This window comes from Nomascus leucogenys, chromosome 7b (assembly GCF_006542625.1).
Source record: "Nomascus leucogenys isolate Asia chromosome 7b, Asia_NLE_v1, whole genome shotgun sequence".
Classification (NCBI taxonomy): Eukaryota; Metazoa; Chordata; class Mammalia; order Primates; family Hylobatidae; genus Nomascus; species Nomascus leucogenys.
This window is the reverse complement of record NC_044387.1, coordinates 61,533,150-61,547,780: the sequence shown is the minus strand read 5'-3', so window position 1 is coordinate 61,547,780 and position 14,631 is coordinate 61,533,150. Positions and strand designations below refer to the sequence as shown.

Genomic DNA, 14,631 nt, shown 5'->3' with positions numbered 1-14,631 from the left:
CCCTCCGACGCGCGGAGTGCGGGGCGCAGACAACCAGGGGCCGGCCTAGGGCTTTCGGGGAGCGAAGCAGGGCTCCCGAGGCGCCGGGCGAGGATGGAAATGGGAGGGACCCGATGTTCCCGGACACGCCCCCGCCTGGTCCCACGCCCGGGTCTTCTGAGACCTCGCGCGGCCCAGCCCGGGAGCGGCCCAGCTATATAAGTCCCAGCGGAAGACCGGGGCGCAGAGGGTCCTGCTGGCGCGAGGGTGGGTAGGAGGGGACGCGGGGACTCGGCACCCAACGCCGCGCTACGTCTGCAGCCGCCGCCTCTGCACCGCCGCTGCCCGGCGGTCGGTTCAAAAAACAGAAATCGGGTTTGCTGCCCGGCGGACAGGCGCGAAGAGCAAGGGAAAGGAACTTCCTCCACCTTCCGGGCTAGAGCCGTTTTCCTCTGCATCTCCAGTCTCTGAGTGAAGATGGGGGGCCTGACAGCCTCGGACGTACACCCGACCCTGGGGGTCCAGCTCTTCTCCGCTGGAATAGCGGCGTGCTTGGCGGACGTGATCACCTTCCCGCTGGACACGGCCAAAGTCCGGCTCCAGGTAGCCAGGCAGAGGGGTATGACAAGGGGTCTCAGGACAGAGGGGACGCTGTTGCGCGCATTCCATTTATTCTCTGCTTTGGTGTAACCACTGTTTCTAGGTAGGGTAGGTGGCCTTCCAAAGCAGACTGGCCTTGTCCCAGGGGCTGGTGCTTTAGGATGGGAAACTGGAACTTTTTCTGGGATTAGCTGAAGAACCACCAGGGCCACAGAGAATGGGTTGACCATGACTACTACCAAATTCTCCCAAAATTTAGGGTGCACTTAGTATTCTAAGAGCTGAGAATATTGGCCTCTCCTGAGTTTACTAGTCAGGTGCTTTTTCCTTTCTTCGATTCTTCGGGTGTTCTGTCCTATCCTACTGCCCTAGGGGTTCTGGAGAGTTCCTGGGGAGGGGGATATTCAAAATGTGCATTGTAGCCAGCCTCCCCCCATCTGCGCGTGCGCGAACACACACACACACACACACACACACACACACACACACACACACACACACACACTGGGTAGAGGGAGGTGGATGGAAGAGGGATGTTGCTGAGAAAAGAAACAGAAAATAGAAACACAGGGGAAAATCTTGGCTTAAGAGTGAACTCAATTTCGCTCCCTTCTGATCTGCACCTTTCTTATTTCCAGGTCCAAGGTGAATGCCCGACGTCCAGTGCTATTAGGTATAAAGGTGTCCTGGGAACAATCACCACTCTGGTAAAAACAGAAGGGCGGATGAAACTCTACAGCGGGCTGCCTGCGGGGCTTCAGAGACAAATCAGCTCCGCCTCTCTCAGGATCGGCCTCTATGACACGGTCCAGGAGTTCCTCACGGCAGGGAAAGAAAGTAAGCCGTCAGCGTTCCTGGGAGGGGCAGAAAAGCCTTGGGCTCCGCTCTGTTCCAAAAAATGTAACACACCGAGGAGTGGTTTTCATAACAAATTGGCGAGAAAACATTCATATTTGAACTCTCCCTTCCCCATATGTTAGCTCATTGTTCATAGAAAGAAAAAAGTATGCAAAATTGATTTTTTAGATGCAGATTTATACTTGTAAAAGTCACCCAGTCATGGAAGTTTTGTGCCCAATTTGGATCTCCATCTGGAGAATAGGGGTGGGCTACAGAAAAATGTTTAACTTAAAGTTCTCCGAATAGGGAAGTATATCAGAAACATCTGTGGAGCTTGTCAGAAATCCAAACAAGGACTACCGTGGTGCTCTGAGTCTGAATCCTCAGGCGAGAGACCAGTGTCTTTCCACGAGCTTCCCTCATCATTTGGGTACGCAACAAAGTTCAAAACCTTCTGTTTGAAGCAAAGAAAGCCAGACTTTGTGAAGAGAGTTGAAAGGACAGGAAAAGACATATTTCCTCTTAAGAGGTTCCTCGTAAGGTCCAGGAAAGACCACAGCAGAAAAAGTGGACGAATGCTGTAGGGAGTTTGTTTAGGGGAAAAAGAAAAGGAAACATATTTCCTGAGTGCCAGTGCACTCTAAGAATTCCTGTCACTTTAGGTAGCATTTATTTGAGGGCTTAACTATGAACCAGACACTGTTCTAAGTGCTTCAGATACATCACAACTGGAAGGGTACTAGTATCATTATCCCCTGGCAGACGGGAAAACTGAACACAGAGCAGATTCATCACTTGCCCAAGGTCACGCAGCTGGGAGGGGGCAGAGCCAGGGTTCAAACCCACGCAGTCTGGCCTCAGACTCCAGTCTCCTAACCCTGTTCTCTACTGCCTTCTGCACTTCTCATACGAGTCTGCCTATCATTCAAACTGCACAACAATGCTGTGAGTAAAAAGTGTTAGCCGAATATCGGGGCAGTTAAGTAACATGAACAAAATCACACAGCTAATCAACATCAGAGGCACTTTCATGTGGAGTAGACAAGCCAGAGAGAAGATGTGCTGATGGCAAAATGAATACATTAAGTGAAATCCACCTTCTAGATTTCATCATTTCTGCTGTGAGTAACCTTCAATGCTATAACTTTATGGGATAATTTATAAATATTGTCTATACAAATATGTAGGTTATACTTATCCACACAAGTACTTTCAAAGTGAAGATAAAGTCTGGATGTTACTAGACCAAAACTGCATTTTGATATTTATAGATGTAGCAAGAGAGGAAACACAAAGGAGGTAAAGTTGCCCATTCAGGTGGTTTTCTTCACAGATTGACTATTCTACCAATTGTTGTGGATTTTGGGCACCAAATTAATAGGATATATGTTGGCAGTGTTCTATGTTATATAGATTCAGTTTATTTAGTAGGCTTTATTGAACTGTCATGTGCCAGTAACTATGTTAGATGTTTAGATGGCAGATGTGTCTCTAGACAGAGCTTACAGTTGAGAGTATGGGGTGTGTGGGGAGAAGTGAATAGATGACTATATTCCATGACACATGCTGTATTACAATACAGTTCTACTTCGCTTAACGATGGGGATACATTCTCAGAAATGAGTTAGGAGGCAAATTGGTTGTTGAATGAACATCACAGAGAGCACTTACACAAACCTAGATGGCATAGCCACACCTAGGCTATGTGGTATAATCTATTGCTCCTAGGCTACAAACCTGTGCAGCATGTTGGTGTTGAATACTACAGGCAATTGTTACATAAAGTTAAGTGTTTGTGTACCTAAAAATAGAAAAGGTAATGCTTTACACTACAACCTTATGGTGGCTGGGATGTCACTAGGTGATAGGAATTTTTCAGCTGTGTTCTAATCTTATGGGACCACCATCACGTATGCAGCACATGACTAACTGTAATTACAAGATGGTGGCCATATTAAACACAACTAGTTAACCTAGCCATGGAGGCATGGTCCGTGAGATTTTCCTGAAGAGTTAATGTCTGGATCAATTCTGGACGGGCCAGCAGGAGTACTCCAGGCAAAGGGGTGAGAAAGGACTTTCCAAGTAGAGTGAAGGTCGTGTACAAAGACTCAGTGAGGAGCAGAGTGAACATAGCACAGGGAGGACATGTTGGTGAGGAAGGAGGGGTGAAGCCACAGAGACAGGAGGGAGCCAGATCACAGAAGGCCTTGCAGGCGGTGCTAAGGAGTTTGGATTTTATCCTTACAGTGGTGGGAAGTCATTGTAAAAATGTTAAGCAAGGGAGTGGCATAAACAATTTACATTTTCCAAAGATCACTTTGGCAGCAGATAGAGTATATATGTAAAAGGAGTAAGAAAGAGGTAAGTTAGAAAGCAAGAAATGATCAAGGTATGCCCTAAAGCACTGGCAATAGGGAAAAAGAGATGTCAATCAGAAAGATTGAGAAAGTATAATTGAATTGACTTGGTGAACAAATAGAAGCAAGGCATAAGGGACAGGTAGAAATATGAGATGACTTCCAAGTTTCTGTTTAAAGATACCCTTTATTGAGAGAGGATGTATAGAAGCCGTCTTAGGGGGAGGACAAGAAATTTGGTTTAGGCCATGTCAACAGGTAATGGCCAGTAGGCACATGATTCAGTTTATTTAGTAGGCTCCTTTTAGGAGAAAAGTCTGGGCCAGATTCCGGGAAGTCACAGCAGGGACTATCAATAGGGTCAAACAGCAGAGAGTGTGGAAAGGACTGAAAAGTGATCATTGTACACAACAAATAGAAGCTCACTGATTTTCTAGTAAAAACATCTTCAGCAGAGTAGTGTGGTATAAGCTATATTGTAGGGCACTGAGGAAGAAATGGGCTCTGAGAAGTAAAGACAAACAATATGTTTTGTAAATAAATTTCTTTTAGTTCTTGAAAAACAAACAAAAAAAAACCACAGGCTCTTGTCCAGGAAGCTTGATTGGGAAGTGAAGAGAGGGATTTGAAAGTTGGAGATTGGAGGATAGGATGAGTACATCAAGATACACTACATTGTAGTGCAATGCATTACAAATGTGAGCTAAAAGTGAAGGCATTTGTAATCATATGATATTGCCAATTAAAAGACAGCTGTCAATCATATGCCCAGCTCCTGGTAAAGCATGATGAGGAGAGTACAATCATGATAGTGATTTAAAACTTGCCGCCAGTTTTGTGGATTTTCTTTGTGCTAGACAGTGTAAGCTCTTTATCGATATTATTTAAGTCACACAACTCTAGGAGGTAGATATTATTATCCCTATTTGACAGATTAGGAAACAGAATTATAATGACTGAGAAAGTCTTTGCTGAGTAAATGTTGCTGAACCATAATTTTATATTTACTTAATGATAGAAATGAATATTGGGCTTCAAGACTATTTGTATTTAGTAATATCTGTCTTGCGCAACATAAGCTAATTTTTTCAAAATTTTAAGACAAAAATCACTTTCTTCTCTCCTGTCTTCTTATTTTTGTTCCCTTCACATGATTTAGCCTAACACTACTTGATGGCCCATTTTGGTGCAGCTTTTGTCCACTGGGGTTCTTCTAAGGCCACCAAGTCCCATAATTAACATTATCTTTCGTGGGAGAAAGACCAAGCCTCATTGGTGACAGGTGCCTCCTCACAGTCGGATAATACTGAAAAGAGGGCTAAATATAGGAAAGAACCAAGCTGAATACAGGAAAGAATCAGGCCACTGTGAAAATAAGCATTGTGTTTTCTTGTTCCTTGAAAGTCTTCATTTTTAAAAAATTTCAGACACCTGAAGTTTTCTAGCCTTACTCTGAGTTGATACACATTTAGTACATGATCAACACATGAACAGGCATTAGAGAAGGAGAAAAGCTGTAAGAATACAAAAATATGGGCCAGGTGTGGTGGCTCATGCCTGTAATCCTAGCACTTTGGGAGGCCGAGGCAGGCGGACCACCTGAGGTCAGGTGTTAAAGACCAGCCTGGCCAATATAGTGAAACCCTGCCTCTACTAAAAATACAAAAATTAGTAGGGTGTGGTGGCACGTGCCTATAATCCCAGCTACTTGGGAAGCTGAGGCAGGAGAATCGCTTGAACCCGGGAGGCGGAGGTTGCAGTGAGCCAAGATCGCACCACTGCACTGTAGCCTAGATAACAGAGCAAGACTCCATCTCAAAAAAAAAAAAAAGTACAAAAATATGAACCACTGAAAATTAAAAAGACATGCATGCATTCTAAGTCTTTAATTTTTTTTTTCTCTCTGGATAGCAACACCTAGTTTAAGAAGCAAGATCTTAGCTGGTCTAACGACTGGAGGAGTGGCAGTATTCATTGGGCAACCCACAGAGGTCGTGAAAGTCAGACTTCAAGCGCAGAGCCATCTCCACGGTATCAAACCTCGCTACACAGGGACTTATAATGCGTACAGAATAATAGCAACAACCGAAGGCTTGATGGGTCTTTGGAAAGGTAACTAACTTCAAAGTGGGTTTTATAACCACCAAAGCACATACATACAACTAGCAACTTATTGTAAAGTAGAGTTAGTAAACATTTTCCTTTTTTTTTTCCCCAGGGACTACTCCCAATCTGATGAGAAGTGTCATCATCAATTGTACAGAGCTAGTAACGTATGATCTAATGAAGGAGGCCTTTGTGAAAAACAACATATTAGCAGGTAACTTCCGATTTCATACAACAAACAGGTCTGCACCTTTAGAATTTCATCTTGGAGCTTCTGCAGCCACCTTATACTCAGTCTCTTAACTCTAATAGTTTTCTCTTTTTAAAAATTAAGTAATTTTGAGCCATATATAACTTTATGAGAAACAGGAAAAGACCAAAATATTAAGTTTAAGAAGTTTTGCCACAACAAAAATATTTTGCAACAAAAATAACAGGCAATTTCATCTTATGTCAGCATTATTCTCATTTAATACTAATATATGGGACTTTTGTTAGAATCTTATTCTTTATACAGCAGAATTCAGGAGGTAAGTCCATCCTGCACTATATCCAAAAGATCTAGTTATACAAGGAGCTTATCAATGGTCTCATCCAAAAAGTAAATACCATAAGATAGGTTCTTAAAAATAATATTCTAACAACTTCTAGAGACATTAAAATTTCCCTTATTTCAATAAAAAAGTATTAGATGCTCATATATTAGGCATTATTACAGGCCTTAAGGGCACAGAGGAAACTAACAAGTTATTTTCCTAAAGTGTTAACAATCTATTAAGCCATTTACTCTTTACCTTCTTCTTCTAGTGCAATACCTTTCTTATTTTATTTATTTATAAGACATCTTCATTGACCTACTGTTATCAACAGGTTTATAAAGATATGACAGATAACTAAATCGCAAGCCCCCAAAAGTCTGATGTTGACCTGTTTCATCGTTCCATTTTAGATGACGTCCCCTGCCACTTGGTGTCGGCTCTTATCGCTGGATTTTGCGCAACAGCTATGTCCTCCCCGGTGGATGTAGTAAAAACCAGATTTATTAATTCTCCACCAGGACAGTACAAAAGCGTGCCCAACTGTGCAATGAAAATGTTCACTAACGAAGGAGCAACGGCTTTCTTCAAAGGGTAAGATATGATCTTGTGTATCTGTAATGTGTTCTGGCTGTCTGTGTGCTTTGGGACACTCTCATGTCAAGCAACTGACATTTAGCTTACAAGCCTTAGTATATTCATATACTTAGTATTGACTTTTCCTTGCCACAGATTTCTCCAACCCACCAATTCCACTGTGCCAGGAAGTAAAAAGCCATGATATTCAAATTTTCTCAACTTTGATCAAAGGCTCCTTCAAGACCAGTGCCTTTTCCATTGGTCCCAATCTATTGGAAATGTAGACAGTATTTTGCCTTCTCTGGGCAAGAAAGCTATAAAGTAGAGGGAAATCATAATAGAGAGCTATGAGAGAACAAGATTTGATTTGATTTAATTTGTTGGACTCAAGTTTTAACATTGTAAAACTAGAGATAAGACATCACCACCAATCTAGAAAACTGATGCAGAAAAGTATTTGATTTGGGTAATTATTACACTCACCTAGAAACAAGTGTTGTATAATAGATTACATATTTCCATAATGCAATGTTGTATTGGAAACTACCTTCCTAAGAAAATATAGTATGGGCTCAGCGTGGTGGCTCACACCTGTAATCCCAGCACTTTGGGAGATGGAGGCAGGAGGATCACTTGAGCCCAGACTGGGCAACAAAGCGAGACCCTGTCTCAACAAAAAATTTAAAAATTAGCTGAGTCTGGTGGCACGCACTGATGGTCCCCTCTACTTGGGAAGCTGAGGCAAGAGGATCTCCTGAGCCTGGGAGTTCAAGGTTTCAGTGAGCTATGATTGTGCCATTGCACTCCAGCCAGGGAGACAGAGCAAGGCCCTGTCTCAAAAAAGAAGAAGGAGAAGGAGAAGAAAATACAGTATTAAGTAATCTGTGAATATATTCCACAAGGATTACACTAGTGGTTAAATAATAAAATTCTATTACCTTTTTAAACTGTAAGGCCATTCCTCAAGCTTTATAAATTAAGCATGAATGCATCACACACATTTTATAAAAAGTTCCAACTCATCATAATCTGTACTTATGATACATTAATACAAATGAAGTGCATTATAAAATTAACTTAAAATGGATATACCAGTTATTAAACCATTAACCATTTAATAATTTTAGTTTTTTCAAATTTAAAAACTTCGGGGGAGAAATACTACAACATGGATGAATCTTGAAAATGTTATGCTAAGTGAAATAAGCCAGACACAAAAGGACAAATACTGTATGATTACACTTAAATGAGGTACCTAGAGTAGTCAAATTCATAGAGACAGAAAGAATAGAAGTTACCATGGGCTGGAGGTAGGAAAAAATGGGGAGCTGTTTAATGGCTAGAGAGTTTCTTTTTGGGGTGACAAAAAGGTTCTAGAGATGGATAGTGGTGATGGTTACACACAATGTGTATGTACTTAATGCTACTGAAATGTAATTTTATGGGTGTTTTTTTTTTTTGCAGTAAAATACCCCACATTGGGAAGTGAAGAGAAACATGTTAAGAGACTTGAAGGAAAAAAATTGGGGCGGAGGGGTGTTTTTTATAGGTTAAACAATAAAAGCCATTTAAACATTAACAATTTCTCTAAGGACAAGAATTGTCAAGATTGAGGCAGCACCGATTTCTTGACTCTACTCAATACTTCTTTGGTTTCTCTTCTTCCTTCCCCCTTCTAATAGTTTCCTACCTCCCATTCAGAAAGCAAAGGAAAACAAGCAAAAATTCCCCCTTCCCTCAAAAAAGGAAAGAGTTTTTGAAAAAGTTCATGTCAGAGAAGAGAAGACATGTTTTGGGTGTAAAGGGTATTTGTGGATTTGTATAGTTGTGATCATCAGGGCTGTGTTGTTTTGAAGTAATATAGGACATCTAGAGGAAAATTTATTTTCAGAAGAGGAGGGAAAGATGAAGAATAGATACTTTTAAGCATCTTCACTTGAGGAGTGGCAAAATGAGAAGCATAACCTGCTATAATCACTTTAAGAATTTCAGACTGAGTGTGGTGGTGCAGTCTCTAGTCCCAGTTACTCTGGGAGGCTGAGGTGGGAGGATCGCTTAAGCCCAGGAGCTCGAGGTTGCAGTGAGCTATGATTACTCTACTGCATTCCAGCCTGGGTGACAGGGTGAAGCCTCATCTGAAAAATTAAAAAAAAAAAATCAAACTAATCAAACAATGACATGCACTTTTCTAGGTTGGTACCTTCCTTCTTGCGACTCGGATCCTGGAATGTCATTATGTTTGTGTGCTTTGAACAACTGAAACGAGAACTGTCGAAGTCAAGGCAGACTATGGACTGTGCCACATAATCAGCTTCAAGAAAATGATGTAACATACCAGTGGGAATCTTGCTGACTGGATCATAAAAACAAAATTTATTCACTTATTTTAACCTAAAAAGATAAAGGAATTTTGGCAGAGAATTTTGGGCTTTTTTATGTAAAAAGGAGGAAAACTAATGCCTATTTCATATAACTTTTTTTTTTTCTCAGTGTCTTAAGAAGGGGAAAGCAAAACTTTCAGCATATACCCTGGCAAATGTAATGCAGATAAGCTAATGCATTTGACCATTTCTGGAGTGCAATTGTGTGAATGAATGTGAAGAACTTTAACATGTTTTAATTACAATTCCAACTGGTGGAAAAGAAACTGAGTGAAATGCAGTTTATATTTATAAATACTTAAAAATGAAGTTATGAAAAATATTAGTTTTTATTTATTAACCACAGTTGTCAGTTAATATATTCAATAAAGTATTGCTAATACCTTTTAAAGTTTGCCTTTTGAGATCTATACCTGGGTGTAAGAGTCAAGTTCACCTACAATACAATACTGCCCAATAGCAAGTCTTTAGAATAGCAAGTTTAAAGCCTAAAGCAGGTCTTTAGAATCATAGGCATGAACCTACTCTGAATGTTACTGGTATAGATTTTTAATGTTTAGAGTCCAGATTTGATGACATCTTTAAGAACTTCTAATCTAAGACACTATATTCATTTTGGCAGGATTGTTACTAGAGTCCTGGTATCTGTGCTAGCATCACATAATTTTAGAGCTGGAGGATATTTCTGGGAAGACAGAGGAACAGTTTGAGATTCCTACTGAGATGAAAACTAACCTTCATGGAATCTTTCAGCAAAGCCAAATTCAAATTCATCATTAGCACCTGTAGTAACCTTTTTAATGCCTACAAACTGCATGCAGAAGAGATAGGGAAACAGTAAAACAGATATTAAAAGAAGTTTTTAAGACAAAGCCCAGCCTGATTTTAAGCCAAATACAAGGATTGGCAGCTTGGATGGGCAGGAAGGTTACAGGCTGCCAGACATCAGTCTAGTTCTGTTTTAATCAACTCCACGTTACATTTACTATTGGGGATTCTCATCTTGACCTCATGCATATCTTCCCCATTCATTACCTGCAAAAGTGTCTCGTAGCAGATGTCTTCCGTGGCCCACAGATACCCTTTTGCTCTTTAGTGCTTGCTGGCCTGACTTCCTATTGTCATGTCAGCACCTGCCCTTTTTAGGGTCTTCTGGCCACCAGAGCCAGCTTTACTCACCTGTGCATGGCATTCTAGAAGAGCAGGGAAAACAACACAGCCCCAGTGCAGCCCTTAACCACCAATAACTGGTAGTAGTTGGTGTACAAATATCTCAGTTCCTTCAACTGTCAGGTGGAATACCGCTGAGGGATCAAACTCTAGTAACACACAGTAGTGTTTTGCTTCCTATGGTTAACTAAAAAAATCACAGGGTCTTCATGCATTTGGAAAGGATACTTTATTTCTTACAAAGGGTTACAGCCTACAAGGTGGTCATTCTGCAGGCTAGAAAGCGTATCCTCCAGCAAAGACCAGAGGCAGGCACTTCTAGGGAAGGGAGAGTAAGACAGAAATTTAAGTTGAATGTGTTGGCCAAGTAAACGTATTCAACAGGCTACAGGTGGACTCATGAATATTCATGAAGGCAGTCCTGATGCATGCATGTTAAACAAACATGCATGTTACACAAACATGCATGTTAAACAAACATGCATGTTACACAAACATGCATGTTACACCTTAGGGTGGAGACTTAACATTTAAATATATTACAGTTAGGTCCTATACATGAAAAGGTGAAGCAGGGACACGAAGGCACACAGTGCACCGTCTCTATAAACAGGCCAGAGCCAGTCTACGGTGGTTGGTCTCTTATCAGGAGAAAGCTACTAAAATCCTCTTGTCCAATTAAAACTGTAGTTATGGCTGGTGGAAAATGGGCTGAAGTCAGTCAACAATTGGTGAAGCTGCAATTGCTTCAGACACTCAAGGCCAGTGTTTGTTTAGCTGCTCGAGAAAAAGAAAAATCTTGTGGCAGTTAGAACATAAGTTTATTCTTTAAGTGCAGGAATGTGTGACTTCATCCAGCCTGGCATGGCCTTAGATCCTGTTTATAATTTGGCATCTTATAGCTCACAAGTGATATGAATGTGTACACAGAAAATCCAAAAGAATTGGCATACATAGTAAGAGTTTGGCAAAGTGGCTAATAAAATCAATATTTAAAAGACTAGATACTTCCAGCAAAAGGAAGTTAGAAAATAAAGCTGTAAAAATGTATAATAGCATTTTAAAATAGTACCTGGGAATAAATATAACAAAAGATGTGCCATATCACTATGAGAAGACTACAATGCTACAAAGAATATTGCCACAAAGTGTCTGTTCCCTCAGTCTGTGATCTCTATTTTAATATTCATGCTGGTCAGTTGTGTCTAAACCATCCAACGGAGGGAGTATAACAAAGCATGTCTGACCTTCCATTCTATCATGGCCAGGAATTCAGTTTTGAGGGTTTCTCTGGGGTCCCCTTGGCCAAGAGGGGGTCCTTTAGTCAGTGGGAAGCAGCTTTAGGATTTTATTTTTAGTTTACAACATTTGTGGACTGACTTCTATTCCCTATCTCAGTTCCCTACTCCTTTACCAGTGTTTCCTGGGATCACCTCCCAAATGAATTGCAAATCCTTTCCTCAAGGTCTGATTCACAGGGAATTCAAACTAGGACAAATCACAACCTTAAAATAGCACGTTTCTTTCAAGAATAAGGAAGAAAACATGTAACTTTATTTCTTTGCCTGAGACCCTGGTCAGGCAATGGGCAGTTGCAAATGGAGGGAAGCAAGTTGGCCAATTCCTGGTACAGAGAAATGTCAGTCATCAGAAGATATTTGAAGATCTGCTATGCTCTAGACACTGTGTATACTACACAGTGGTACATAAAGCAAGCATAGGCTCTACCCTCATACAGAAGGAAATATAGGGGAATCGATCTGGTATCAGATGGTACCTGGGGATTTACCACGTGCTTTGATAACAGCCTCAGTGATCTCATCTGATAGGGACACAACTGTGGGGAAAAGTCTCTACAGGCCTGAGAATCACCACAAAGTTTTTCTGTTTCATGCAAAGTAAGTGGCAATAATCACAGTCTGTTCCTTGTTTAACAAGGCAAGCCATTACTTGAAACAAGGTAAGATAAAAAGTCTACAAATCATTCTTGCTTCTTTTTGTCTTCATTTGTTAAAATGGGAAAATTTTCATTGTGGAATATAACACATATACATAAAAGTGCATAAAGCAAATGAATATTTTAATGTATTATTATAAAGTGAACTAACAGGTAACCAAAGTGAAGCTCAAGAAACAGAAAATTGCAAGCACCGCAGAACCACCTCCATCCACAGGATCACAACTTGAGACCATCTTAACTTCGCTTTCATGGTAAATGGTTTTCCGTGTGTTTTTATATAGATTCACTATTTAAGTATACATCCCTAAATTATATGGCTTGTCTACTTTTAAACTTCATATAAATGGAATCATCCAGTACGTTTTATGTGTGCATCTTTTTGACCAATATTACAAATTTAGAATTCACACAACAGTAGGCTAGCTAGGCAGCTCTGCTAATCTTAGCTGAATTCAGTTGGCTTTTAAATTCAGGCCATGGGTTTTTGACCAGTTCTGATCAACTCTATGTGGCTCTGATTCATCTGGTACCCATGGACAAACCGAGGCATACTCTTTTTCATGGTGATGGCAGAGGCGCAAGAATAAGCCCAATTGCTCAATCCTATTTCAAGCCTTTGCTTATGTCCACTAACATTCCATTGATCTTGGCAAGTCACGTGGTCAAGCCTAACATCAAGGAGCAAGGAAATGCACTCCTTATTGGGAAATGGAGAGGACTGAATATTTGCTGCATAAATCCAAACTGGCACAGCACATCTGTTCAACACGGTACTAGAAGTCCTAGCTAGTGCAGTAAGACAAATAAATGGATAGAAAGAAATAAAAGTTACTGCTCACGAGTGATAGGAATGTGTACACAGAAAATCCAAAAGAATTGGCATATATGAGTTTGGCAATGTGGCTAATAAAATCAATATTAAAAAGTCTATATACCTATATTTCTATATACCAGCAAAAGGAATTTAGAAAAGAAAGCTGAAAAATGTATTATATAAAAGCATTTTAGGCCGGGCATGGTGGCTCACGCCTGTAATCCTAGCACTTTGGAAGACCGAGGCAGGTGGATCACCTGACGTCAGGAGTTCGAGACCAGCCTGGCCAACATGGTGAAAACCTGTCTCTACTAAAAATACAAAAAAATCAGCTGCTCATGGTGGCGGGCACCTGTAATTCCAGTTATTCGGGAGGCTGAGGCAGGAGAATCACTTGAACCCAGGAGGCAGAGGTTATAGTGAGCCAAGATGGCGCCATTGCACTCCAGCCTGGGTGACAGAGCAAGACTCTGTCTCAAAAAAAAAAAAGCATTTTAAAATAGTACCTGGGAATAAATATAACAAAAGATGTGTGGTATCACTATGAAGGATATAATTCTATTGAAATATGTTTTTTTTTTTTTTTTTTTGAGACGGAGTCTCGCTCTGTCGCCCGGGCTGGAATGCAGTGGCGCAATCTCGGCTCACTGCAAGCTCCGCCTGCCGGGTTCATGCCATTCTCCTGCCTCAGCCTCTCCGAGTAGCTGGGACTACAGGCGCCCGCCACCACGCCCGGCTAATTTTTTGTATTTTTTTTTTTAGTAGAGACGGGGTTTCACCGTGGTCTCGATCTCCTGACCTCGTGATCCACCCGCCTCGGCCTCCCAAAGTGCTGGGATTACAAGCGTGAGCCACCGCGCCTGGCCTGAAATATGTTTTTTAAAACTATATAGGTATATAACATACTCTTCGATAGGAAAAAACTGTTTTCACATTTATCTTACAGATTTAATGCAATCTATAGAGTCAAAGCATTTACTTTTCTCATTAATGGTCTGTCCCTAGAGGGAAATAATCTGCATCAAACAGCTCCATAGGTCTCCAGTCTTTCTAAATTTGATTCCAATGTTTTAAGTGTATTTGTTGTAGTTTATAAGGATACACTTTATAAAATTAATCACTATTTTCTCATTTACTATTTTTTAAACATAAGCAGTGAATTTTTATCAAATTTTTTTCTGCATCTAAGACCATATGATTTTCAAATGTTAATATGAAAAATTACATTAGTTTTATCCTGGTGATCCACTGAACTGAGCCATAATTGTTCACATATTAAAGCAATATATCAACAGAAAGGCTTACA

General features: G+C 40.7%; 1 protein-coding gene across 1 annotated transcript; it reads left to right on the top strand.

Annotated features, from left to right (window-relative positions):
- Positions 1 to 224: 224 nt before the first annotated feature.
- On the top strand, positions 225 to 9,772 carry UCP1 (uncoupling protein 1). The gene is made up of 6 exons (XM_003258142.3): positions 225 to 582; positions 1,218 to 1,416; positions 5,691 to 5,891; positions 5,998 to 6,099; positions 6,835 to 7,015; positions 9,193 to 9,772. The coding sequence occupies exons 1-6, from the start codon at positions 457 to 459 to the stop codon at positions 9,305 to 9,307; spliced, it is 924 nt and encodes a 307-aa protein (XP_003258190.2). The 5' UTR covers positions 225 to 456; the 3' UTR covers positions 9,308 to 9,772.
- The last annotated feature ends 4,859 nt before the right edge of the window (positions 9,773 to 14,631 follow it).

Bases quoted from the DNA above. Each gene is read 5' to 3' on its own strand.
- UCP1 (XM_003258142.3), top strand. From the start codon at position 457: ATGGGGGGCCTGACAGCCTCGGACGTACACCCGACCCTGGGGGTCCAG. The intron at 583-1,217 runs GTAGCCAGGCAG...TCTTATTTCCAG, and splicing joins CGGCCAAAGTCCGGCTCCAG to GTCCAAGGTGAATGCCCGAC. The intron at 7,016-9,192 runs GTAAGATATGAT...GCACTTTTCTAG, and splicing joins GCAACGGCTTTCTTCAAAGG to GTTGGTACCTTCCTTCTTGC.